The sequence below is a fragment of the Sceloporus occidentalis genome, unplaced genomic scaffold, assembly GCF_023333645.1.
Source record: "Sceloporus occidentalis isolate IW3139 unplaced genomic scaffold, rSceOcc1.0.p SCAF_57, whole genome shotgun sequence".
NCBI lineage: Eukaryota > Metazoa > Chordata > Lepidosauria > Squamata > Phrynosomatidae > Sceloporus > Sceloporus occidentalis.
This window is the reverse complement of record NW_028317037.1, coordinates 4,005,681-4,033,366: the sequence shown is the minus strand read 5'-3', so window position 1 is coordinate 4,033,366 and position 27,686 is coordinate 4,005,681. Positions and strand designations below refer to the sequence as shown.

The 27,686-nt window shown below is 42.2% G+C and overlaps 2 protein-coding genes across 2 annotated transcripts in view; one reads left to right on the top strand and one right to left on the bottom strand.

The window, feature by feature from the left end:
- Nucleotides 1–27,686, top strand: part of LOC149287725 (uncharacterized) — a 415,509-nt gene that overhangs the window by 9,636 nt on the left and 378,187 nt on the right. The window lies entirely within an intron of this gene.
- Nucleotides 8,966–14,095, bottom strand: LOC149287739 (uncharacterized). Its single transcript, XM_089492481.1, has 3 exons — nt 13,913–14,095; nt 12,942–13,062; nt 8,966–10,428 (listed from the first exon to the last, which is right to left on the bottom strand). The coding sequence occupies exons 1-3, from the start codon at nt 13,985–13,987 to the stop codon at nt 9,527–9,529; spliced, it is 1,098 nt and encodes a 365-aa protein (XP_089348607.1). The 5' UTR covers nt 13,988–14,095; the 3' UTR covers nt 8,966–9,526.

The following is a 27,686-nucleotide window of genomic DNA, read 5'->3' as shown; positions in this document are numbered from 1 at the left end:
GGACCATTGTGAATTTAGGCTAATGCTGCTTACGTGTAGGTTTGAGATGAGACCATTGCAACCTGAGGCTGATGCTTCTAGCCTGAAACATTGAGACTGGCCCATTGCGATCTCAGGCTGATTCTCGTTGCCTGAGAGACCGAGATTGGCCCATTGTGACTTCAGTCTGATGCTCCTTGGATGAAGGATTGAGATGGTACTATTGTGACTTCAGGATGGTGCTCTATACCTGAAGGACTGAGACTGGCCCTTTGCAACCTCAGGCTGATGCTCCTTGTCTGAAAGGTTGAGACCGGAGAACTGTCACTTCAGACTGGTGCTATATACCTGAAGGATTGGGACTGGCCCATTGCGTGTCAGTGTATAAGTGTCCTGTCATAAACATTAAAAATATTAGGGTTTGATTATTAGAGTTAAAGTAGGAGTTATAGTTGTAGTTCATAGTAAGTAGTGTAGAGTGATGGGTTATAGAAAGCATGTAGTGGGAAATGTTAGAAAGACAGATGATTAAGGAGGGCGTTTGGAAAGACGGATGGGGTTGCAGCTGGAGACTGGTTATCAAGGAGGAGTGAAGCTGGCTTGGGAACACCGTTCTTCAAGGTGAGGCTGTCTGGGAGAAGGGAAGGGAAGTATAGACAACATTGGTATCTATGCAACCTTTGCTTGTGTTGCTTTAGCTTGAGAATTGGGGTCTGGCTTAGGGAGGGGTTGAGCAAGTTCCTTTGGACTTCAGACTTTGCAAAAAGGTGTTAATGGATGTTTCTGCCTGGATTCATCAATAAAGCTTCTTTAGTTTCAATTGGGTTTTATTTTTTGAGCACAGGACTGACTCCAGATCTCACATTGCAACTTCAGGCTGATGCCCTTTGCCTGAGAGATAGAGACTGTCCATTGTGACCTTAGTCTGATGCTCCTTGCCTGAAGCATTGAGACGGGATTATTGTGATCTCACCCTGAGGTTCCTTGCCTGAAAGACTTAGATGAGACTATTATGACTTCAGGCTGGTGCTCTTTACCCGAAGCATTGAGACTGTCCAAATTGTGCTCTCAGGCTGATGCTCCTTGCATGAAGGATTGAGACAGGACTATTGTGACTTCGCAAAGATGCTTCTTTCCTGAAGCATTGAGACTGGCCCACTGTGACTTCAGTCTGATGCTGCTTGCCTGAAAAATGGAGACGGGACAATTGTGACTTAAGGTTGGTGCCTCTTACCTGCAGGAATGAGATGGGACTATTGTCATTTGAGACTGGTGCTTCATACCTGTAGCATTGATACTGGCCCATTACGACCTCAGGCTGACGCTCACTGCCTGAGAGATTGAGACTGGCGCAGTGTGACTTAAGTCTGATGCTCCTTGCCTGAACAATAGAGACTGTCATATTGTGACCTCAGGCTGATGCTCCTTTACTGATTGATTGAGACCAAACTATTGTTAGTTCAGGAAGATGTTCTTTCCTGAAGGATTGAGACTGTCCCATTGTGATCTCAGGCTAATGCTCCTTGCCTGAAGCATTGAGACTGTGCATTCAAGCTGATGCTCCTGGGTTGAAGGATTTAGACTATCCCATTGTGACTTCAGGCTGATGCTTCTTTCCCGAAAGACTGGGGATGGCTCATTGTGACCTCAGGCTGATTCTTGTTGCCTGAGAGGTTGTGACTTCAGGCTGCTCCTTCCTTACCTGAACACATGAGACTGGCCCATTGCTATCTCAGACTGATGCTCCTTTTCTGAAGGACTGACACTAACTCATTGTGACTTTGGGCTGATGTTCCTTCCCTGAAGGATTAAGATGGGCTTATTGACTTCAGGCAGGTGTTCCTTATCTGAAGGATTGAGCCTGGCCCATAGCGACCAAAGGGTTATGATCCTTGTCTGAAGCATTGAGGCTGTCCCATTGAGATCTCAGCCTGAGGCACCTTTCCTGAAAGATTGTGACAGGACTATTATGAGTTCAGACTGATGCTCCTTGCCTGAAGGATTGAGACTGGCCCATTGAGATCCTTACCTGAAGCATTGAGATTGTCACATTGTGATCTCAAAGCCATCCAGTCCAACCCCCTTCTGCCATGAAGACAATCTCAATCAAAGCATATCTGACAGATGGCCATCCAGACTCTGTTTAAAGGCCTCCAAAGAAGGAGACTCCGTCATTCTCTATTGAGGGAGTGTGTTCCACTGTCAAACAGCCCTTTCTGTCAAGAAGTTCCTCCTAATGTTGAGCTGGAATCTCTTTTCCTGGAGCTTGCATCCATTGTTCTGGGTTCTCTTCTCTGGAGCAGCAGAAAACAAGCTAGCTGCCTTCTCAGCATGACATCCCTTCAAATATTTAAACAGGGCTTTCATATCACCTCTTAACCTTCTTTTCTCCAGGCTAAACATCCCCAGCTCCCTAAGTCTCTCCATTGTGATGACTCTCCTCTGGACATACTTCAAACTTGTGAATGTTGATCCTGTCCTCTGGGGTATTAGCTACTCCTCCTAGTTTGGAGTCATCTGCAAATTTGATAAACATGTCCTCTATTAAAGCAGGGCTGCACAAGTTGTGTCCCACCAAAGGATCAAAAGCGAACGACTCGACAGAACGGAAATACAGAGTAATCATATTAATTCCCCAATAACTAAACAAGAGGTAGAAAGAGTAATACAAGATTTAAAAGGAATTAGATCTCCTGGCCCAGATGGATTCACATCCATATTTTATAAAACCTTTAAGAATGAACTGAGTGAGCATTTGACTAAAATTTACAATGAAATATTGGATAATAAAATAATCCCAGAAACATGGAAACTATCTGAAATTATATCAATACTTAAACCCAATAAAGATCCAGCCAATTCTGAATCTTATCATCTGATCACATTAAGCAATCAAGATTATAAAATTATTATGAAAATCCTAGCCAATAAATTAAAAAGAATATTTACCTATTTTAATTAAAGAAGACCAATATGGATTTGTGGAAGGTAGATATATTTGTGAACCAATAAGGAATAGGAACATTGGTTCTTACCTGTGAGATGTTCGTTTTCAGCGATGTAGGTGGAAATATCCTATAACGTGGTTGATTCCATCTCTTGCTCTGAAATAGGCAGGAAAAACAGACTTGAAGGAGTCGCCACCAGAGGGAGCAACCCCCTCCATCCCTCAGTCAATATTACAGCCGAGGATAGAAAACAAACTCAGAGAGCATTTAATGCAAATCTAAGTATAATCAATAGAAACTATCATAAAGTCAAACTAAAAATAACTAACAACCACCCTTGCACAGCCAAGGGAAACAGCCTCCTCAGTTCTGGGTGGGGAGGATATTTCCACCTACATCGCTGAAAACGAACATCTCACAGGTAAGAACCAATGTTCCTTTTTCCAGCGATGGAGGTGGAAACATCCTATAACGTGGGACTTACCAAAGCTCCCCAAACCAATGGGTGGGTGAACTGAGGCATATCACTTATGTGAGAACCACCAGATGTGTCTTCCAAAGGAAGCCTCTTTTGATTCAAGGCAACAACAGAGGTGGCATGTAACTGTGGAAGATGAAGGCCATGTCATGTCCTACATTTATCTTAGATGGATGTGATTGTTGGTATTGCAGAGGAAGTAGCTGCACTGTAAATGGAGTGATCAACAACGGAGCACAACAGAGATATCTCAATCTTCTTGTAGCATGTTAAAATGCATCCAAGACAAGCCACAATTTAATTGTGACAAAAAGATGTTGAAATCATTTCTTGATTCAAGTTATTAGAAATGTTGATTTTGTCATCAGCGAACTGGATTGGGTTAGTCATTTGGTGTATATGAACCCTTAATGTAAACTTGTCAATTTGAATCAGAATTGAGCTGTTAGTAGTTGTAGTTGAAAACAAACACTATTGGTTTTAATTGAAGCCAATTTATATTGTGGAGTAGAGATTGTTGGTCGTATTCATTTTGCTTATTGGGAGTAACAAAATGATTTCCATCGCCCTAAGCTGGCATCCACCATTATTTGGAACTCCATCAGGGGCCAAATCAGACAATCCTTCTCGATTGGCAGCACAACCACCGTTCAAAGGGATTTGAACTTATTTGGGATATGTCAGAACAAGTGATTTATCTGTGCCATTTATTGTTGAAATAGCTAGAGGAACCACTCTAGGCTCCTCGTGTTTATGACAAACTATTAATTGAAGCAGATCGGGCACTATAGGTGCGCCAGTAACACTAGGTCAGATAACTGAGAACAACCTACCTGCCTGAAGGTGTTTTTCGTGGATCTAACCCTTTGTTTGGTCAGGTAGACTCTGGTCAGCAACGCATCTACAACCACTCCAAAGTATTGTACCTTCTGAAATGGAACTAGGTTGTCCTTTTCATGAGTTAGCAGAAAACCTTTTCTGGATAGGAAGGAAAGCACAACTCAACATCTGTTATATTTTATGGAAGAGAAACAGATCTGATCAGGACATTGTGAAGTTATGGGTATACAAGAAGATCTCACTGTTTTAATGTGTCCCTATCAGTGTAGTGAGTGTCACTGAATAAAACAACAGACTGAATGGTAGAGCCTTGTATGGAAAAAGCTTTCCCTGGTAAGCAGTGTGTAGATAATTGTGATGAGGTAGGTGGATTGGGATGCAGAAACAACTACAACTAAGAACAGGGACACACAAAATCATGGAGCTGAAGTGCCTCCAGGGTTTTCTGGAGAATCTCCAGTCTGACCCTGGGTTTTTTTGTTTGTTTGTTTGTTTGTTTATTTGTTTTGTTTTTTAATAAACCAATTGACCCATTTTTTAGCTCTAGCACCACACTCTAAATTTGTTTTTGATTGTTTTAAATGTAGAATTAAAGAAGATTGGAACAAGCCTCTTTGTTTTTATAGTTTTTTAATTGTCCCAATATTGATCAGACGTCTTGTGGCTTTTGGTATCAGCCAACGAATCTTTGCTTTCCTGAATCTTGAGAAAGCAATGAAATAGTGATGAGAATGGTATATGTATATGTGAGCAAATTTTTAGAGTTGGGAGGACCCATAGGTCTGGCTGAATTTGTTATGAAAGATGAAAGAAAGACTGCAGTCTTCCTCTCACCCTTTAGCACCAGCAGTCAGCCAGGATTGAGGCTATTTGTGCCATTGTTTGACAAGAATTGTCACTGAACATTGTTGTTGTAGGTTCAGGTGAAGCAGCGCCTGGGACTGATGGTAAGGTTGATAACTAAGCTCAGACCACTGTCTGCCAAACCTATTGTCTCTTGTAAAATAAGTATCTATAGGGAAAAAAGGAGGATTGTCCCTGGTGAAGGGACCTCATTTTTTATTTTTATGTGAAAAAGCAAATGATTTCCCCTTATCATTAATTTTTTATCAATATTGGATCCAGTGATTGTTGAAAGAGTATATCACCAATCAATTATCAAATTTTGTTTAGAACAGGCATCCATATGACCGCGGTTTTGTTTATTTGTTTGATTTTATTTAAAATCTGCCTCTTGACCAATATAGAGGCTGCCTGTGGCCTTTTGTCAAATTGTATTACATCTGGCCTGGCATAAGCTGAGAAAGCAGCCATTTTGAGTATTTTGTAGGTTGTCTTGATATAATTTTATGTTCACCTGATTATGAGGGATCTCATAAAATCTTTAGCCCACATAAGGTCAGCCCTTGAGAAAATGACATAGTTGAAGCAGCCCTAATTGCCAAGGAGGATGCTGTTTATGATTGTTTATCTGTCATTTCATTAGGGTATGTATATATACATGTATATGTATGTGTGGGAAAGAGAGAGGGAATGTGTGTCTCGTAAAGCTTGAGTATAAATGGGAGAAACCCAGGACTTATAATGAGTTATCCATTGGTTAGAATTGCAGTTTTGCCATTACCTGTCAAGGCAAATGATAAGGCTCATTAACAGACACAGAACTTAGGTGTAATGTGGCAGGTTTATCCCACTCTTAACTGATACCTTTGTGAAGACAGCTCTGAAGAGTGTCTCTAGGACTGAAGGCCCTGGTCTAAGAAAAGTCACCTTTGCCTTGTGGCAAATTAAGACCGTTTCTTGTAGACTAATTGGAGTGGAGGGATGGCCTCAAAAATGTTATTTAAAAATCTTAACCATTGTGTAGTAACACTGCAAAATGCTCAGTCAGAAGATGGAGCGATCTTGATCTCTAAAGGCTCTCCATTATCATATTTAGACAATATAGGAAAGTCAGGGCCTTGTTTTCACTCTTCATTTGAGGAATGTATTATAAATAAAAGATGGTAAGGTCTTTTTGTTGTCCTTAGACTCAGCCAAGAGACTTTATTCTAAACAATTTGTCCCCAGTAAGAGGTAGAAATGTCAGATTTTGTTTGTAATGGACATCTATGTGTCAATTTCTTTGATCAAACCTGTTGTTGTACTGGAACTAAACCAGTTGTGGTCTTGGATTGTATCAAATCCCATTTAGGCTATTGTCTCCTGAAATAGCCACTATCCTAAACCATTTTTAATGTTCTGGCAGAACTTTATTTTGACCTCAAGTGTTTTTTGTTTGTTTGTTTTTAACAAGTGCTGTAGGCCACACATAGCTTTAGAAAAAATAAAAACAGGAGAAACAACTTTCATTGAGCATAAACTATGGCAATCACAAGTGGGATCTGCTGATTCCCATAACGAGGTGAGCTGTAACTATAGACACACACAGAGCTATTGGATTTGGTCTCACAATAACAATCTATGGAGGCCTTATGACCTTCATAAAATCTGTATGAAAATGGAGTATTTGGTGTTGAAGGCCCAGGTTTGGACAGGGAGAACATTCTTCCCTTGAGAAAGATCAGGATCTTACAGCTTTAATTGCACCGAGGTGTCATTAAATTGTAATATATTAATTGTCTTATACAATAATAACATAAAAACAAATATAGCAATAATAAAAGATCATCAGACCCCAAAAGTCTAAGAGATTTCAGGAGCTACTGAAGGGCCCTCATTTTTATTTGTATTTCATATATACATACATATATAGGTATATATATATTTCAGATCAGATTCCTCTTCTGAGGAATGAACTCTGGTTAATATTTTGTTTTAAGAGAGGCAGACTGGAGCAGAAGCAGCAAGCCTTTCTTCTTTTGACTTGACTTGGGGTCCTTAATCAAAAAGGCTGCCACACCTTAAGTTGCAGCTTTGCCTCTTCTTTTAAAAAGGGGAGCACAATAAATACATTGTTTAGGCAAATTTATCCAAAGGAGTGACTGAAAAATCCAACTAGGGGATAATGTACCTGGCAAATCCTTTTGTTAACCCTCTCTGATCCCTTCAGTCCAAGTGGATCAGGGAGGAAGGAGAGGAGGAGGAGGTGGCAGTTGGTTGTGGAGGGAAACTCTCCAATTGCACTTCTGTGCAACTGAGGTCTCTTTGAAACTGGCAATGCAAGCCAGACACAAACTCTCCATTTGTAATTTTGTGCAACTGAGGTCTCTTTTAAACTGGCAATGCAAGCCAGAAACTTTTTTAAAACTGGCAATGTAAGCCAGAGACAAACTCTCCAGCCATATTTCTGAGATAACTGAAATCTCTTTGAAAACTGGCAATGTAAGCCAGAAACAAACTCTCTAATCACACTATTGACGTAAATGAAATCTCCTTGAAAACTGGCAATGGAAGGCAGTAACAAACTTCTGGGGTAAATCTTAACCTACAAACCTAGGATTAGAAGTAGGATCATCACTCACCTCTTGAAGTCTGTTTTTATTGTCTCTCTCTCACTGCCCAAACCTCTTCCCAGGTTTGATGTCTGCAGTGGGGCGCAATCTGGCCAAGGACAGGTGGTTCTCTCTTCCAGCCACGCCAAGGTCTTTTCAGGTTGTCCATCTCACCGCCCAAACCCCTTCTGGGGATGGTGACTGCGGTGTGGCGTCTTTTGGTTAAGGACAGGGAATATTCCCTCCTCCACCGCGCCAATTCCTTTCGGGATGTCCATCTCACTGCACAGACGCCTTCCTGGGGTTGGAGATTGAAGTGGAGCGCATCTGGTCCAGGACAGAGGGATCTCCCTCCTCCAGCCACACCTGGGCTCTCTGGCCCTTCAGCCCCTTCGGCCAGACATGGCTGGGCTGTCTTGTTCTTCTTTAATGCTGGAGTTGGGCCTTGTTGCCTCACAGCACAGCAGTTTCTGAACTGTCTCTCCCTGCCTGGCTTTGTTTCAGCCATTAGAGAGGCAAAGGGATAGAGAAAGACTAAAGAAAAACATTGCTGTTTTTTCCAGTAGAGAACAGATCATGAATATAAAAAGAATAGAAGAAATATTAAAGTCTTTAAGACAAAGTCAAAGAAGGAGGAGAAAAGGAAAAACACAGCCTACTGGAAGCGAGGCAGGAAAAAGACTGAGGGATGGAGGGGGTTGCTCCCTCTGGTGGCATTGGCTCCTTCAAGTCTGTTTTTCCTGCCTATTTCGGAGCAAGAGATGGAATCAACCCACGTTATAGGATGTTTCCACCTCCATCGCTGGAAAACTGGTCTCAGAGCTGCTGCTGGAGTCACCTAGGCTTTTGGTCCTGGCCAACCGGAACATCTCCCTCGAGGCCCCTCCTCAGCACGTGCAGGGATTGCCAGGGCCTAGGTACTGCTGCTGCTGCCGTTGCTTATTCCGCTGGCATCCTTTGCGGGAAAGGAAGGTATGCACCGGGGATTCAGTGGCCTCCCCTTCCTTCCCTATTTTCTTCCTTTGAGGAGACTTCAACAAAGTCCAAGGTGCAGAGCTGGACTCAGGAGGGAAAGGCAGGAAAGGGAGGCTCTGCTTTGGAAATAAAGCTTTCTCTGTGTATCCTGTATGTTTGCCTCTGCTGTTCTTATGGATGGGAATGGAGCTGAGGACTGAGGAGAAGATAAATAATAATAATAATAATTTGTTTTATTTATATACCGCTTTTCCAAAGATCATAGCGGTGAACAGCAAGTAAGCTAATTAGCAAGTAAATAAAGGGTCAGTTTTGTGCATCAAAGAGTCCAGTGTGTTGAAATAGCAAAGAACTTTATTGAGAACACAGAGTCAGAAATTCAGTCTTTAAGCCAGAACTGCCCACTCCAAGCCAAACAATACATTCAAACCCCCAAACCAAAAACTCCACCCTCTTCCAATCCTAGCCCCCACCTCCAATTCCCACAGTCGCTGCCCCACAGTAAACAAGGTCCCCTTTGCCATTCCCAGAAACTAGACCCCTTTCTGTTAATACCGGCCTCCACTTTCTTCAGCCAACATCCCAAACATTGCAAAAGGTATCATTCCAATAACTATTCTAGACAGCTGCAACAAATCCCAGTCCCCCCATCTAGCAAACCTATACCATCACCCATAATCCCCAGCCAAATTTATAACCCAAAACAACTATCTATACTATTCGCAATTAAAATCTAAACTTAACAAAATACAACTTTAAAACACAAACAGACATATGGACAGACAAGCCTTACAAACAAAATCACAAGGGCTTTTCTTAGCAACACTGAATTAAAGTATTTTATATTCCTTATTAACAAAAATAATGTTAGTTTACTCCTGAGATTTGTATGGCTTCTCTCCTGTTTGGACTCTCTGATGTCTTACTAGGTGCGACTTCTGAGAAAAAAATTTCTCACAATGCTGGCATTTGTATGGCTTCTCTCCTGTGTGGACTCTCTGATGTCTCACTAGGCTTGACTTCTGAGAGAAACATTTCCCACAATGCTGGCATTTGTATGGCTTCTCCCCTGTGTGGAATCTCTGATGTGTCACTACGACTGATTTCCAAGAAAAACATTTGCCACAATGCTGGCATTTGTGTGGCTTCTCTGCTGTGTGGACTCTCTGATGTGTCACTAGGACTGATTTCTGAGAAAAAATTTTCCCACAATGCTGGCATTTGTATGGCTTCTCTCCTGTGTGGACTCTCTGATGTGTCACTAGGATTGACTTCCAAGAAAAACATTTCCCACAATGCTGGCATTTGTATGGCTTCTCTCCTGTGTGGACTCTCTGATGGATCACTAGGACTGATTTCCAAGAAAAACATTTCCCACAATGCTGGCATTTGTATGGCTTCTCTCCTGTGTGGACTCTCTGATGTGTCACTAGGACTGACTTCTGAGAAAAACATTTCCCACAAGGCTGGCATTTGTATGGCTTCTCTCCTGTGTGGACTCTCTGATGTCTCACTACGGTTGACTTCAAATAAAAACATTCCCCACAATGCTGGCATTTGTATGGCTTCTCTCCTGTGTGGACTCTCTGATGTATCACTAGGTATGACTTTGAAGAAAAAAACTTCCTACAATGCTGGCATTTGTATGGCTTCTGTCCAGTGTGTATTCTCAGATGTGTCACTAGGCTTGACTTCTGAGAGAAAGATTTCTCACAATGCTGGCATTTGTATGGCTTCTCTCCTGTGTGGACTCTCTCATGACTAAAATGTTCTTCTGTAAAAAAGGACAATGACAGTTAAGACTGAAAATCAGAGTTAAGAGAGAAGGGTGTTACCCCCATGATTTAGCCCACATTAACCCCACATTAATTAAATTAATGAAGTTGCTGTGAGTAACCGAAACATGGCCCTGCTGCTTATGCCCCTAAATCCATGGAACAATTGTATCCTTACTCATAGGAACTAGCAAAGAAGAGGCTGGATGGGGACTGCTTTGAGGGAATCAGTGGAAGCAGATAGTCAAAGGACTGTTGAAAAAATACTCCATGAAACATGTGCAAAAATATTTTGATTGACAGGTGGCATCATATCCTTTGAGACTACCATAGAGTACAGAGTCAGAGCTCAAGGCATGATGCAAGCTAACTGCAGACATCATTTCATGCTGTTTGGCACCAGGATATGACTCACAGCCAATACTGTATATAGCTCACATGCAGATTGGTGTGGACTGGACTGGAGTTGTGTGTACAAGAGATGATGAAGTTCATGGAAGTCCAAGAGGAGAGCTTGCAAATATTTGTATTAATTTGTAACTTAAGACAGAGAACCTCCAAGGATTTCAATGAAATCAATTGTGTTTGTGACTTACTTTTAAGTGTGAAAAGTGGTCAGTGCATTGCCAATATCTATATCTGGATATTTGCTTCCGTACTCTGCTATGTTATTGTTGAGCTGCATCTGGGAGTGTCACCCTCAGATTGTGCTGTATATTGGCTTATGAACGCGATCAGAATTCAGAGCCAAGAAGGACCTGAGAGCCATTGTGCTAATCCTTTTTGTCTGAGATATTTGCACCAAGCTACCATTGCATTCAATTTGGTTTCAGACCATTCTTCCCCCAAGAAAACATTCTAAAGCAATTTAAACCTTGTTGCCCTCAAGCAACAATTCCAGTGTGTGTGTGTGTGTGTGTATCTGCCCTGACTGGCTGTTCGACATTAGTCCAATTACAGACAGTTTGTTAGTTTATATGGCTAAGCACCTCAATGCACTCGCCAAACCCATTTGTCGCAGGAGCTCCTGACTTCTCTTCCCATTTCAAACCCTCAGCAATTGGAATCAAGATCCAGCTAGGTAAAGTATTACCATAATGAAAGTCTTACATCTCTTCACCTCTTCCACCTGTTATCTAGTTCTTGTGCATGTGTGTGAATGCTTATGTGTGTGTGTGTATTTTGTTTTTCCTATTTCAAATGCCTTTGGAGTTCTGTGGGCTTCCAAGCCTGGTATAGTTGGGCTGAATCCCAAAGTCGCTCTTGCCCCAACCAAACTATATATCTCCTTTCAGCTAAGCTAATTTCTTTCAACTCTATGATTCTATGTTATAGATTCAGGGAAGTAATAGTGCAACTCTATTCTGCTTTGGTCAGGCCCTCACTTGGAATACTGTGTCCACTTCTGGTCACCATAATTCAAAAAGGATGTTGAGAAGCTGGAGTCTATTCAAAGGAGAGCAATGAAAATGGTGAAGGATCTGGAAACCATCAAGCCCTGTGAGGAGTGGTTTAGGGAGCTGGGAATGTTTAGCCTGGAGAAGAGAAGGTTAAGAGTGCATATGTGAGCCCTGTTCAACTACTTGAAGAGTTACTGAGGATGGAGCAAGCTTGCTTTCTGCTGCTCTAGAGTAGGGTTGCTATGTCACGAATTTAGGCGGGAGAATCCCGGGTTTTGGCCTCCTGTCCTCCAGCCTGCTGCCCTTGTCCTCCAGCCCACTAGCCTCCTCCATTTTTGCCCTTCTTCCTGGCCCTTGGAAGCATGGCCGGACGTCCCTCCCCTTCCCGGCCTCGCAGCCAATTAGAGAGGGTTCTGGATGGGTAAAGAGGTGGGACCTCCAGCCGAAAAGGCCAATGGGACCTGTAGTTGCAGGATGCCCCGCCCCTTCCCAGCCTCACAACCAATCAGAGAGGCGTCCAGGGGAGGGACCTCCGGTCGCAATGGCCGCTGGGGCTTGTTTTCGCCAGTAGGAACCCACTGTGATTACAAGCCCCAGCGATCATTGCAACCGGAAGTTCCGCCCCCAAAGGCTTCTCTGATTGGTTGTGAGGCTGGGAAGGGGGGCATCCACCCCACCCCGGTTTAGCCCAAGAAGAATATGACAACCCTACTCTAGAGCAAAGGACATAGAACAATGGTCAGAAGCCACAGGAAAAGAGGTTCTACCTAAACTTTAGAAGGAACTTCCTGAAAGTAAGAGCTATGCCACAGTGGAATATACCCCGTCAGAGCATGGTGGCATCTCATTATTATTATTGTTATTGTTATTAATTGTTAAAGGTCTCCTTCTTTGAAGGTCTGTAAAGGCCTTTAAACAAAGGCTGGGTGGCCATCTGTCGGGGATGCTTTCTATGTGTTTCCTGCATGGCAAGGGGTTGAACCAGATGGTCCTTGTGGTCTATTCCAGCTCTATGATTCTATAATTCTAAAGTGGGATCATAGTGCCATGATAATGTAGAATGAAAGGTCCCTCAGTCTTCATAGGAAAGGCAATGGATTCAGCTTCCTTACCCACAGAGGCCACATTCTCGTAATTCTCCATCATCACATCCTTGTACATAAGTCTCTGCTTCTTTGTCAGCAGTTTCCATTCCTCCTCAGTGAAATATACTGCCACATCCGCAAAGGTCACCTGCAATAAAAAATAGCCCTCATCCAGAGAATGACTAATAAAAGGGGAGGGAGAAGCACATGATGCTTCCCAAAAATTATTTGATCACCTCAGAATTTTGTCCAGGAAATAAACCTTAAATTCTGTTAGCAAGAAAAAAGCTACTGCCTTTGAGGTCCAGTTTGTCTTGAATTCTTTCAATGTAATATACAATATAATCAACAATATAATTTAGACCATGGCTGGGATATTGATGATGGATTAGGATACTGACTATCCCAACACGTATAGTATATTTGGCTTCCAAATATTATTGTGCATTTAGCCATTTGTTGCCAAATTTCAGAGGCAAATGTCATTTCTAAAAAGCAGTTCTGGGGAGCACTGTGGGCTTGAGGGCCATGGGGCCACCCCCAATTTAGATCCAGAGACATTCTCCCATATGCCACAACATTTCACAGATGGAAAAACAAGACACATGTGGACAAGCAACGCCAGAAAGTGGTGTAGATGGTCAAAGTTGTTTATGAGGAAGATCACACAAGCGGGTAAGGGCACAGCACTTCGCTTTTGCCTCAGACTCCTAGCAAGGACATGTCCCTGCCCCCTTCTTTCTTCTCCTCTCCCCACTTTTGAGTTGATGGGGTGCAAACCCCTTGGCATTCATTATGCAGAAACTGTAGTCAGCTGAAGAAGGGGGAAAGTGGGAGGAGGAGAGAGCAACCAGGACCTTTTAAAAGCCCCCCAAACAATGGGGTGACAGAGGATTAACCAGGACTGCCTGTGCCAAACTTGGATAGTATTGTATTTCATTCATTTCATAAATTGGCCCAGCAGTGACCCAGATGAAGCTAATAGGATAGTGACTCACCAAAGAGCTGTTGTACCTCGGCAGCCTCTTTCTCTGGGAGCCCAATTCCCTCCGGTTGGCCTCTGTGTCGGTCATCAGGTCTGCGGGGGGCCCTGGTGGTCCTGCACTTGGGTCACTTCCAGAAAGAGAGGGCCCAAAGCCGTGTACAAGGAGGCCGAGATGAAGGTCCTGAGAAAAGGGACCAAGGTTAGGCTTGGTTTGGCAAGAAACCCTGCAGCGCTCAGACACAGAGAACAGCATCCTGCTGGTGACATACGCAGGTGACATATGCCTCCTTTGGGCCGATGCAGAGGTGGGTATCATGCCTGACAAATGTAATCTTCATAGTATATCTTGTATATCTTGATCTCTGTAAGGCCTTTGACAAGTATCCCCTTTTCATTCTTGCAAACAAGCGATTTTGGGCTGCATCTAAATCTGCCATCCGCCGGCCTGAGAGGGAGTTCACCAGGCAGGTCCAGCTCCATCAGGGCTAGCCTGGAAGAAGGAAGAGCCCCCCCCCCCCCCTCCAATCCATCTGCCTTGGTCCAGGTCTCATAGGGAGAGAAGAACCACTGGACCTCATCCCCTTCCCCTCCACTATTCCCTTCTCCTTTTGTTTCGTGTCTTTTAGATTGTAAGCCTGAGGGCAGGGAACTGTCTGATTAAAAATAATATTGTAAGCCGCCCTGAGAGCCATTAGGGCTGAAGGGCAGGGTATAAATACCTAAGTAAATAAATAAATATTAAATCAAGGGAAGTAATAGTGCCACTCTATTCTGCTCTCTCAGGCCCCACCTGGAATATTTTGTCCAGTTATGGGCACAGTTCAAAAAGGACATTGAGAAACTGGAGCTTGTCCAAAGGAGGGCAATTAAAGTGGTGAAGAATTTGGAAGCCATGCCTTATGAGGAATGACTTAGGAAGCTAGGGATGTTTAGCGTGGAGAAGAGAAGGTTAAGAGGTGATATGATAGCTCTGTTTAAATTTTTGAAGGGATGTCATATTGAGGAGGGAGCAAGCTTGTTTTCTGTTGCTCCAGAGACTAGGACCCAGAACAATGGATGCAATCTACAGGAAAAGAGATTCCACCTCAACATTAGGAGGAACTAACTGACAGTAAGGGCTGTTTGACAGTGGAACACACTCCTTCCTTGGAGTGCAGTATCCTGGAGCAACGGATTCAAGCTAGAGGAAAACAGATTCAACCTTAACATTAGGAAGAACTTCCTGAGAGTAAGGGCTGCTCGACAGTGGAACAAACTCCCTTGGAGTGTGGTGGAGTCTCCTTCCTTAGAGGTCTTTAAGCAGAGGCTGGATGGCCATTTGTGAGGGATGCTTTGATTGAGAGTTCCTGCATGGCAGAATGGGGTTGGACTGGATGGCCCTTGAGGTCTCTTCCAACTCTATGATTCTATGATTCTATTATTTATATTCCAGGTGGAGAAACTCTGGCCCCTGGGCTGGATAAGAGCTGTATTTCTTCAATGATCAATGGGCTCCCCTCATTATGCCACTTCCCCATTTAGAGACTGGTGAAAATAATCATTTCATTTTTACAAATGAGACAAATCTGAGCTTAACTGCTGTGTTTATCATATAATAATAATAATAATAATAATAATAATGAATTTATGTATATACCACCTTTCCAAAAAGATCAAAGCAGTTTACAAATGTACAATTACAAAATTTGTGTTTTTGTGTGTGTCAGTCATAGCAGGAGAATGAGGTATGCACCTCCTTCCTCTGCTTGCTAAAGCCACACAGAAATTGAGGCATGTACATTTGTGTGCATTGTTTCTGAATGGATCTTTTGTCAAAATCACAATTTCTTCACTTTTCCTTGTATATTTTTTTAAAAGATGCACACTGCTGAATATGTTGCACTTATACAACAAAAATCTATAAATGTATAGGTTTATGACTGAAGATTGCATCCTGGACTATGCTCATTTTTGGGAAGTGAAGACCTATTTAGATTCATTATATAAAAACCTCACAAAGCTCTAGTAAACAACATGTACACTCATAGTCCCCACACAAAGGACTTACTGGCGCACTGTGTGTCTGGGTCTGGAAATCTCACTTCCACCTTCTGGGAAGACAATGCTGCCAGAGAATGAATTTGGGACTTTATTCCTGCAAAGCATGGGCTCAGTCTCTCAGCTGCAACCCTTTCACACAATCCTGGACTGAAACATTCAAACAAAGGTCCTCTTTCAGCTCCAGGAATAAAGGCCTACCTTCAGTACAAAGACCCTGATTCCTGCAGCCCCAGAAAGGGCTCTTCTGCAGTCCTTTATGGCCGGAGCTTCCCTGGGTCAGAGGCCGTCTCCTCAGCCGTAGAGAAGGGTTGCTCTGAGTGCGAAGGAGGAGGAGGTCCAAGGGCTGAGGGAGGGAAGGCAATGGGGAAAGGTCAGTGCCAATGGCCATGGAGGGCCGAAGGTGACAATGCCTAGGAAACTGATCTGAGTCACAGCCATAGTAACTCCTGGTAGTAAACAGTCCAGGAGGCTGAGGTGTGTGTGTGTGTGTGCGTCCTTTCCCAAAGTGGGGTGGAAAGAACAGGTTCACATGGGACTGTGGGCCCCCATGACCTCTGAGCAAATCTATGGGAGACGCTGCCTCAAATCGCATTGGAGGAGTCTCTGGCTGGATGGCCATCTCTTTGGAGGACTTGGAGGGCAGAATGGGGCTGACTGTTTGGCCCTTGGGGCTCCCTTCCAGCTCTAGGAGCCTATGAAGTCTACCTTACAAGGCTGTTGTGGTAGTTAATCACAAGACAATTACTACACAAGAATGGCCACCTTTTAGCAGCTTACAATAAAAACATGTTTCACGATATTCCAAACCCTAACCCTAACACTCCCTTCCAAAATAAAATACCATTAAATTGCTGGACAGTTATTGAAACAGTCAATAAATACAGGGGTAGTAGCCAAAGCTTGATGTTTGTGAAGAAGAAGAATAAGGCTTGTATTAAAACTATCCTCCCCATTTCTGATCCCTTTTAAAACCCATGTTCCCCAGAAAGAGCAGAGCTGTGTAATAAGAAAACCCTCTCAGAAAAGACACACAAAGAGACAGACTTCCTTCCTTTTGGCCCCAGGAGCCTGGCCTCCTTCTGACTCTGGAGCCTCAGGAGAGAAAGAGGAGCCTCTGTTCAATTGAGGCCTCAGAGAAGGTTCCGTAACATTATTCCCAACAGTCACAAGCAGCACAAAATGGCCACCAGAACACAAAATGGCTACAAGAACACAAAATGGCTGACTCTGCCTGATCGCTTGGCAGTTGACATTTGAGGCCTTCAGGGAGAGAGAGAGAGAGAGACTGAAGGAGGTCCTGGAGGGAGGGGGCCTTGGGAGATATAGAGCCTTCCTGAGATATTCGGGGTTTGCTTCCTAACAAAGGGGTTTCTGGCCTCATAAAGGATTTGGGGCAAACTGGATCTGAAAGGCAGTAGTAGCCTTTTCTCTTGCCAATGGGATTTGCAGTGTATTTCCTGGACTTGATCTCCCAGCATCCACAGGGCCAGAAAGAGGAGGGGTCCTGCCCTGCAGTAAGGCCCCTCCAATCCCTCTGAACCGAGGACTACAACTCCCACATCTTCTTGACCAGGCACATTGTCACTTCCTTTCTTCCTTCCTTCCTTCCTTCCTTCCTTCCTTCCTTCCTAGCTGGGTTGTGAAGTGTGATTAAGCCCTGTAAGTGGTATTACTCCTCTTGTTGTCGTTGTGTGCCTCCAACTTGTTTCTGACTTATGACAACCCTAAGGGAAGCCCTTCGCAGGGTTTTCTTGGCCAGATTTGTTGAGAAGTGTTTTTGCAAGTGCCTCCCTCTGAGGCTGAGAGAGTGTGCCTTCTTGATTAAGGTCATTCAGTGGGTTTCTGTGGCCAAGAGGGCATTCGAACTCTGGTCTCCAGGGTCATAGTCCAATGCTCCAGCCACTTTCTTGAGGCTTTGTAGTGTTTTGTTGTGTGGCTCCAAGTCATTGTTGACTTCTGGGGAGCCTCTCCTAGGGTTTCCTTGTAAGAGTTGTTCAGAGGAGGTTTGCCATTGCTTTCCCTGAGGCTGAGAGAGTGTGACTTCTTGCCAAGGGACCCAACTGGTTTCATGGAGGAGTGGGGCACTGGACCTTGGACTCCAGAGTTGTAACCCAACACTCAAACCACTGCACCACACTGCCTCCCATTCCTATGTGCAACCTGAGAAATAATTGCAGACTTTTTTCTGTTCTTCATGTGTTTCTTCAAGTCATTTCAAAATTATGGCGAACTAAGGGTTACCTAAATCCAAAACATACTGCAGCAATAATCCAATCTGAGACCACTTTAACTGCCCTGGCTCAGTGCTAGGGAATTCTGGGAAATGTAGTTTTGTGAGACATTGAGCCTTCTCTGTCAGAGAGCTCTGGTGCCACAATAAACTCCATTTCCCAGGATTCCTTAGCACTGGGCCAGAGCAGTTAAAGTGCTCTGAAACTGGACTATTGCTACCCTGTGTTTTGGACCTTACTTGGCTTCAAATTGTCCATAGCCTGCAATGCATCTCCTAATTCTGTTGGCAGTCCCTCCCTCCCAACACTTTCTCATTTCCCCCCAAAACCAGAGCAAAGCTGGCAGATGGAAAGAGGTTTTAAAGCAGCATTTAAATCTGCCATATTTGTTTTTAAAAGACTAAATGTCCCAAATGCTATTATCAGTTTTGTAGCTATTATTACAGAAAGACGTAGAGTGCAAACTCCTCAAGTACCTTTATTTTCTGGAGTGAGATGGGCTTTTCCAACTGACTCACTGTGATAATCTCCGGTGGTCCAAGCAGCCAAACTGCGGCCCTGGAAGAATAATAATAATAATAATAATAATGTTATACCCCTCTCTTCAGCCAAAAGGCTATCATATAAGTCCTACAAGATATTAAGTCCTACAAGATATTAAGAGTCTTGCAGGTACAATATTTGTAAGTATATAATGTTCAATTCCTACAAGCTATTAAAGAAATAAATAAACCCAAAAGTCCAATTCTGAGACTAACTTCCAAGATCTGCTCTTTAACTCTCTCTCTCTCGATCTCCAACCGACACAATTCCCCCAACTGTCTCTTGGTCTCTCAGGCCTTATATCTCCTTCTCACGGAAGCTTCCAGAAGGACCTTTATCTTGCTCTCTGATTGGTCAAGAGAGCCTTCCGTAGCAGTGATGTCATTCTTCATTTGCATAAACCTCCCTTTTCTGCCTGAAGAAGACCTCCATTGACTGGAGCCCAGTCATTGCACTTTCCCAAGGCAAGGCTTGCACCTATTTCCCAATGCTGTTCTTGATGTCTACCTTCCAGTTGTTTCCAGGTCTTATGGTGACCTTATGGGAGTCTCTGAAGGGGTTTTCTTGGGAGGTTTCTTCAGAGTGGGTTTCCCATGGCCATCCTCTGAGGCTGAGAGAGTGTGACTTGCCCAAGGCTTCAGTTCTTTTGGAAGCCTTTTTGCTTGATCTTCTGGAAGGCAGCTGAAGTGTTGCTTCTTGCAATGAAGAAGGAGAAGAAGGCTAACACTTTCTGGAATTATGTCTGAGGATATGTATATATAGGACTGCAGTCCAGTTCATTTAATAAAAGGTTTATAGTGCATCCCATATCATAGAATCTCATAGCTATGTCCCTTAATAGCAGTTAACCAAATTAAAGAGTATATAAAACAAAAACCTGAAACAATCTAGAGAAGGCAACTGTTACATGGATTTGTAATTGGTTGACTGGCTGAACCCAAAGATGCTCAGCAATGGGTCCTTTTCATCCTGGAGAGAAGTGACCAGTGGGGTGTCCAGTGGGGCTCTGTCTGGGGTCCAGTGTTATTTAACATCTTTGTCAATGACTTCGACGACAGAAATGGGAGAGAACTTATCAAATTTGCAGATGACACCAAATTAGGAAGAGTAGCTAATACCTCAGAGCACAGAATCAAAATTCAAAATGACCTGAACAGACAAGAAAGCTGGGCCCAAGGTAACAAAATGAAATTCAACACAGAGAAATGTAAGGTACTGCATTAAGGGCAGAAAAATGAAATGCACAGATATAGGATTATGGGGGACACCTGGCTGAATGAAACTACATGTGAAAGGGATTTAGGAGTCCAAGTAGACCACAAATTGAACATGGCTCAACAGTGTGATGCGGCAGCTAAAAAGGTCAATGCGATTTTAGGCTGCATTAATAGAAGTATGGTGTCTAGATCAAGGGAAGTAATAGTGCCACTCTATTCTGCTTTGGTCAGGCCTCACCTGGAATACTGTGTCCAGTTCTGGGCACCATAATTCAAAAAGGATGTGGAGAAACTGGAGTGTGTCCAAAGGAGAGCAACTAAAATGGTGAAGGCTCTGGAAACCGTGCCCTTTGAGGAAAGACTTATGGAACTAGGGATGTTTAGCCTGGAGAAGAGAAGGTTAAGAGGTGATATGATAGCCCTGTTTAAATACTTAGAGGGGTGTCATATTAAGGAGGGAGCAAGTTTGTTTTCTTCTTCTCCAGAGACTTGAACCCGGACCAATGGATGCAAGCTCCAGGAAAAGAGATTCCAGCTCAACATTAGGAGGAACTTCCTTTCAGAAAGGGCTGGGTTTTGTTGTTTTTTTGACATTATATCTTTATTAATTTTTTCAATAATATCTTCATCAATGGAAGTCACATAAATGCAAACTTCAATAACACACAAGACATTCTTTCTCTTCTTTTTCTTCACTTCCTGCTTTAAAAGAGCTTGTGTGTGTTGCCTATCACACTTCTTTTTGTTTCTTGCAATGAAGTTATACAATCCCCTCATTGAATTATCACATTTCCCCCCTTTTTTAATATACAAAGGGTTGTATATCCAAACGTATTCTTCTAATTTTATCTAATAATACCTATAACTTTGATTTCCTTGAACAATATTTCTTCTCCGGCTCTCTTCACATATTTAATTTTGCTGATATTTATGAACAATATCAGACCAGGTTTTTATCCACAGCCCATCTTTTCTCCCAATACGTCACTATCTGCATCCAATCCATTTCTATTCTGTCTCTCTTCTTATCCTCCAGAGTACATGAAAGTCTATCCAACTCTCTAATCTCATTAAGTCTTAACAGCCACTCCTCTACCTGTAACTTCTCCTTTGATTTCCAGTATTTTGCTATCAATATCCTGGCCAGTGTTATCATGTATAGCATAATTCGCCATAGCTTGTTCTCATCTTCTCCCTTCATGAAATGTGTCATATTCAGAAGGTACAATTCCGGTCTTTTCTTGTACTTTATACCATAAATTTGCTGTATTATTCTGTGTCTATCATCCCAAAACCCTTTTACCTTTTCACATTTCCACCAGATGTGGATCATCGTTCCTTTTTCTTTTTGGCAGTTCCAGCACCTATCTGTTTCTATTTTAAACATCTTTTTCATTCTGGCCGGGGTATAATTCCACCTATTGCTGATTATTAAAAAAATTCCCCTTAATTCCTGACATTTGGTGAAAGAGTTTGTTTTTCCCCAAGCTTTCTCCCATGCTTCTAATGGGATTTCATGTCCAATATCCTTTGCCCAGTCTATCATGTATTGCTTTATTGCTTCTTTTTCTAACTATCTCTAAATATTATAAATCATTCAGAGATAGAGAGCTTTTTTATCTTCTTTTTTTATCTTCTTCTTTCATTATCAATTCGTCAAATTCTGTTGGTTCTTCATGTCCTCATTAAATCTATATTTCATTTGATAGTAACTATACCAATTTATTTCTTTTTTCCCCCAGAATAAATTCCTGCCTAGATTTCATACAAATTTCTTGTTTTTCATTTATTTTAATTATATCATTATATCTTAACCAATCTTTTTTGAGTCCCATCTATTAGCAAAAGCCTCCTGAGTTGATACCCAACCCTGTATTTTGTAATAAAATTTTGCTTTTACCAATTTCCATGTTTCCAACAGTGCTCTTCGAATTGGGTTGTTATTGAAGTCTTTATTCACCAAAGCTTTATTTTACCATAGGAACGCGTGCCACCCAAATCGTATGTCTGGTCCTTCCACATTTAATGTTGTTTTATCATTTAATTTAATCCAGTCCTGTAGTCATATCATGTTACATGTCCATTTATAGATGTTTATATCTGGCATGGCATATCCTCCTCTCTCTTTCTTCTCTTTTAAATTGTTCCACTTAATTCTTGCTTTACCCCCTTTCCAAATAATTTGTTTAAGTCCTTTATTCCATTGATCTATGATTCTTGGGGTTATACTAATTGGTAAATTCATAAAAAGGAATACAATCTTAGGGAGTATGGCCATTTCTATTGCATTTATTCTGCCAAGGAAAGATAAATTTAGGTTTGACCATCTATACAATTCTTTACATATCTTATTCCACATTGTTTTATAATTATTATCAAAAAGATTCGTGTTGTTATTGGATAACCAGACTCCTAAATATTTTACTTTATTTGTGACTTGAAATCCCGTTTTTTGTTTCAATAATTCTTTTTCTTGCTTATTCAATTTTTTTGGTATTATCATAGATTTTCCCTTGTTGATCTTAAATCTTCCGAACCAATTTATTTCACACATTAAATGTTCGGTATTATTAATCGGGTCTTCAAGAATCACAACTAGGTTGTCCGCAAAGGCTCTCACCTTTGTTTCTTCTCCCTTTATTTTAAGTCCTTTTATCCTTGAATTATTTCTAATCTTATTTAACAAAAATTCCAATACAGTTATGAATAATAATGGCGAGAGCGGACATCCTTGTCTCCTTCCTCTTCTTATATTAAATTCTTTTGTTAGTTCTCTATTAATTTTTAGACAAGCTGACTGGTTTTTATAAATTTCTCTCACTCTATCTTGATCCTCTTCTTTCTCTTTCTTTCTTCTGTAATCTCTCATTCTTTAACCTGAACCTTTGCTTTCCTTGATTCTTCTTGTCGTATTCTTGTTTGTAACTCAGTCACTTACTTTGCCTTTTGCCCCTTTCTTCTTAAACACTAATACTTTCTCTCTACTCTTACATTCATAACACACACATTTCTACTTATCTGTCACTTCCTCCACTTTGTGAAAATGATCCAAGTAAATACTCTCTTATACCTTGCTCTCTCGCTTATACCCTCCTCCTTCAATGTCTTAACAATGCTATACTTTCCAAATGTCCCAACTACTATATTGCATCTGATACGAATATCTTTGACACAGATAATAACCACTAGGTTTTCCAGTCTTCTTTTTCTTTCTCTATAATCGTCATCGTCGAGATTCTATAATACGCTATATCGCTTTTTTATTATTTATTTGTTTGTTTCTATACTCCTTCCTTAGTTTATCTCTTTCTCCCTCTAACAAAATACAAATTATTTTCTTATATCATAAAATTAAAAATACACAGAAGAATAGCACAGTTAGTAAATTAAAGTGCAACAAGAAGAATCATCAATAGATAATCAAATTATTTCCGTATTTCTTCCTAATGAAACCTAATACTTTCCTCCAGTCTTCTGATATAGTTTCTCCTGAATTTTCTCTCAATATGCGTGATAGTTTGTCCATTTGCAATAAATCATAGAGAGAGTTAACCCATCCTTCTGTTTCGGGTATTCCTTTTGTCTCCCATTTCCTTGCATATAAACCCTGGCGCTAGATAACATACACATCCATATCCTCCCATACGTCTTATTTGTATTCTCCTCCAACATCCTTAATAACATTCATCCTGGGGTTTCTTCTGGTGTAATTTCTAGCATCTTATTTATTGCATCTATTATCTGCCTCCAGTATTCTTTTGCTTTTCCACATTTCCACCAACAATGAAAATAGGAGCCTGCTGCTTTTTCACATTTCCAATATAAATTACTCATTTTCTTATACATTTTGGCTATTTTTATTGGGATTAGAAGCCATCGCAAGTAGATTTTCAACAAATTTTCTCTCAAGTTTTGTGCCAATGTAAATTTGACATCTTTCTTCCATGTTTTCCCATTTATCGTAAACAATCGTGTGTCCTATGTCCTTAATCCAACTGAGCATTACCTCTTTAACTACTTCTTGCTCCGTGTCCCATAATAATACTTTATAAATTTTGCCCATCGTACCTTTTTTGTTTTCTCTAATTTCTAATATTTCTTCTAATTCAGATTTTTTAATCCCTCCCCATTCTTTTAACTCACATCGTGTTCTCTCCTGAATTTGTCAATATTCAAACCAATTTAAATCAATTCCTTCAGCTTTTAACTCTTCCTGAGATTCTTCCCTTCTCCCAGACAGCCTCACCTTGAAGAGCGGTCTTCCCAAGCCAAATCTGAACTTCAAAGGAACTTGCTCAAACCCTCCCAAAGCAAGCCCCCAATTCCCAAGCTAAAGCAACACAAGCGGAGGTTGCATAGATACCAAGGTTGTCTATACTTCCCTTCCCTTCTCCCAGACAGCCTCACCTTGAAGAGCGGTGTTCCCAAGCCAGCTTCACTCCTCCTTGATAACCATCTACAGCTGCAACCCCATCCCCTCTCCAAATGCTCTCCTTCATCCAAAAGCCACTCCATCTGCCCTTCTATCATTTTCCATGACGTGCTTTCTATAACCCATTACTCTGAACTACCTACTATGAACTCCAACCATAACTCCTACTTTAATAATCAAACCCTAATATTTTTACTCTTTATGCCAGAACCCTTATACACTGTTTCTGACACACAATGGGCCAGTCCCAATCCTTCAGGTATACAGCACCAGTCTGAAGTGACAATTCTCCCGTCTCAACCTTTCAGGCAAGGAGCATCAGACTGAGGTTGCAATGGGCCAGTCTCAATCCTTCAAGTAAAGAGCACCACACTGAAGTCACAATAGTACCCTCGCAATCCTTCATCCGAAGAGCATCTGACTGAATGGGCCAGTCTCAGTCTCTCAGGCAACGAGAATCAGCCTGAGATCACAATGGGCCAGTCTCAATGTTTCAGGTAAGAAGCATCAGCCTCAGGTTGCAATGGTCACATCTCAAACCTTCAGGTAAGCAGCTTTAGCCTAAATTCACAATGATCCCTTCTTATTGCTGCAGGCAAGGAGCATCAGTCTGAGGTCGCAATATGTCATGAATCCCTTTATTCATGCATTTATTCATTCAGGGATTCATGCCATAAGGGTTATAAGTTTAGGTTTAGATAAGAGTTAAGATAGATGGGATTTATGGTGGGTTAAAATAATATGTTTTAATATGTGCTTTAATATAATATACTAGAAAGAGGTAGGGAGATCATGGCTGAAGAATGTGCTTCTTTGCTAGGACTGGAATGTGTGGGAATCATCCTTCTAACAGAGGCTTGAGTTTAAAAGACTGATCTCTGTAAAAGGAAGGGGAACATAGAGAGTTATTGCTATTTTTATATTGTATTGTTATGGGTTTAAGCTTATTATATTTTCATATGGTATCATATTAGATTGGGATTGATGGGGTTTCATTATATATATATATATATATATATATATATATATATAAAAGCTGTTCCTTTTTCAAAGTACTGCCTTTTGTGTTGCAAGAGGGGCTGCAATTTGGAGCCTGACAAATATCTATCTCCCCTTCCAGTGACCCTGCTCTCCCAACATAGTCAAATGGAATCCAGGTAAAACGGAGGTACTTGTGATAGGGACCCCTAATCCAGTTTGGATGGGTTCATACTTCCCTGAAAGACTCTGTCTGCAGTTTGGGAGTGCTCCTGGATTCATCACTTCATCTGACAGCTCAGGTGGATGCAAAGGCCAGGAGCACTTGTTATCAGCTTCGGCTGATACGCCAACTGCGCAGCTTCCTGGAGCAAGGAGAACTTGAAACAGTAGTACATGTGCTGGTCACCTCTCGGCTCAACTCCTGTAACACACTCTACATGGGGCTACCCTTGTGCCAAGTTCGGAAACTTCAGTTGGGACAGAATATGGCAGCCAGGTTGGTTACAGGCACTTCTAGAACTGCCCACATTACACCGGTTCTTAAATCCCTCCACAGGCTGCCCATTAGTTTCTGGGCAAGATACAAGGTGTTGGTTTTAACCTTTAAAACCCTACATGGCTTGGGTCCTGACTACTTGTGGGAGCGCCTCCTTCCATACTATCCACCCTCAGACTCAGGTCCTCTGGGAAGAACCTGCTACAACTCAAGAAGACCAGACTTTCAGCGGTGACCCAGAGGTCCTTCTCATCAGCTGCTCCCAGGCTCTGGAACGACCTCCGGATGAGATCCGTCATATTTCCACCTTGGAAGCCTTTAGGAAGGCTATTAAGACGGATCTCTTCCGGCAGGCCTTTCCAGACTAGATTAGATCTATTGACTTGCCTCTCCCTCCCCCTGACCCTTACTCTTGCCATCGTTACTGTTATGGAAATTGTTATTGATGTACCATTCCTGCCCTCCCCTCTCACCTTCAGAAAATGACACATTTCTTGCCTGAATTTTTTTTTTACTGTATTCTCTTTTCGATGTTTTAAATTTTCTTGCTGTTTAATAGCTTTTTAGGCGTTGATTAATGTTTTTATAACTGGGGGGAGTGTTGAGTTTTTTGGAATTTTAATTGTATTTCTTTAATTGAATGTTATTTTATTACTATAATCTGATTCCTTTGAGAAAAGGGAGAATATAAATAATAATAATAATAATAATAATAACAACATCCCTTCAAGGGCGTCCAAGGCCCTTTCAGTATGCTCCCAGAACCAGGGGGGATGTTTCTGGGGCTGTGGGTCTCTCTGTTGGTCCTCCTCTGCAGGGTTGTTGTGAGGGAAAAGGTAAGTATGTGAGGGGGGTGCCCAATCTGGATCCTAGTTCCCGGGTTGCCAGGGGATTGCCAGAGCTTTGAGGTCCCTCTGTCTCCCTCCTCTTGGTTTTGGTCTTGATTTTGGCTCTTCTCTCCCCCCCACCCAGAGCCCCCTCCCCCAGGACTCCAGAGAAAACTTCTCTCCCCCCTGAAAAAAATGTTGCTTCCAATGCTATTGAACCCTATCCTGTGTGATGCTTTCTATTTGGCACAAAACCCTTCTCCAAATGAGGCATCAGAAAGGTCTCTCCTCTGTCCCACTTCCCAGGAAGGAGGGAGCTCCTTTAAGCCCTTTTTACCTTTGGATCCCCCTCCCATCCATGGCCATGCCTCTCTCCAAGGGTCTCCCCTGCCCCCTTTTATCATAATAACCCCCCCCCAAACACCTGGGCCCTAAGGAATCCCCTGAGGAGGGGGCAGGGAAGGAAAGAGGGAGAGGAGGCCTGGCAGGCCCCCTGCCTTTCTTTGGGGGAGAAGAGGGGGCTTTCCTCCCCTCCTCGACATGTGCAGGGATTGCCAGGGCCTAGATGCTGCTGCTTATTCCACTGAGGGAAAGGAAGGTATGCGCCGGGGGTTCAGTGGCCTCCCCTTCCTTCTCTCCTTTGAGGAGACTGCAATGGAGTCCAAGGTGCAGAGCTGGACTCAGGAGGGAAAGGCAGGAAAGGAAGACTCTGATTTGGAAATAAAGCTCTCTCTGTGTATCCTGTGTGTGTGTGTGTGTGTATTTGCCTCTGCTGTTGTTATGGCTGGGAATAGGACTGAGGAGAGAAGAAAGGGTCAGTTTTTGGCAAATTCAGAACTTCTGTGCATCAAAGAGTCCAGTGTGTTGCAATAGCAAAGAACTTTATTGAGAACACATAGAAATTTAGTTTTTAAGCCAGAACTGCCCACTCCAATCCAATCTATATATTAAAACCCCAAAACCCAAAATATCACCCTCTTCCAAATATAGCCCCCACCTCCAATTCCCACAGTCTATGCC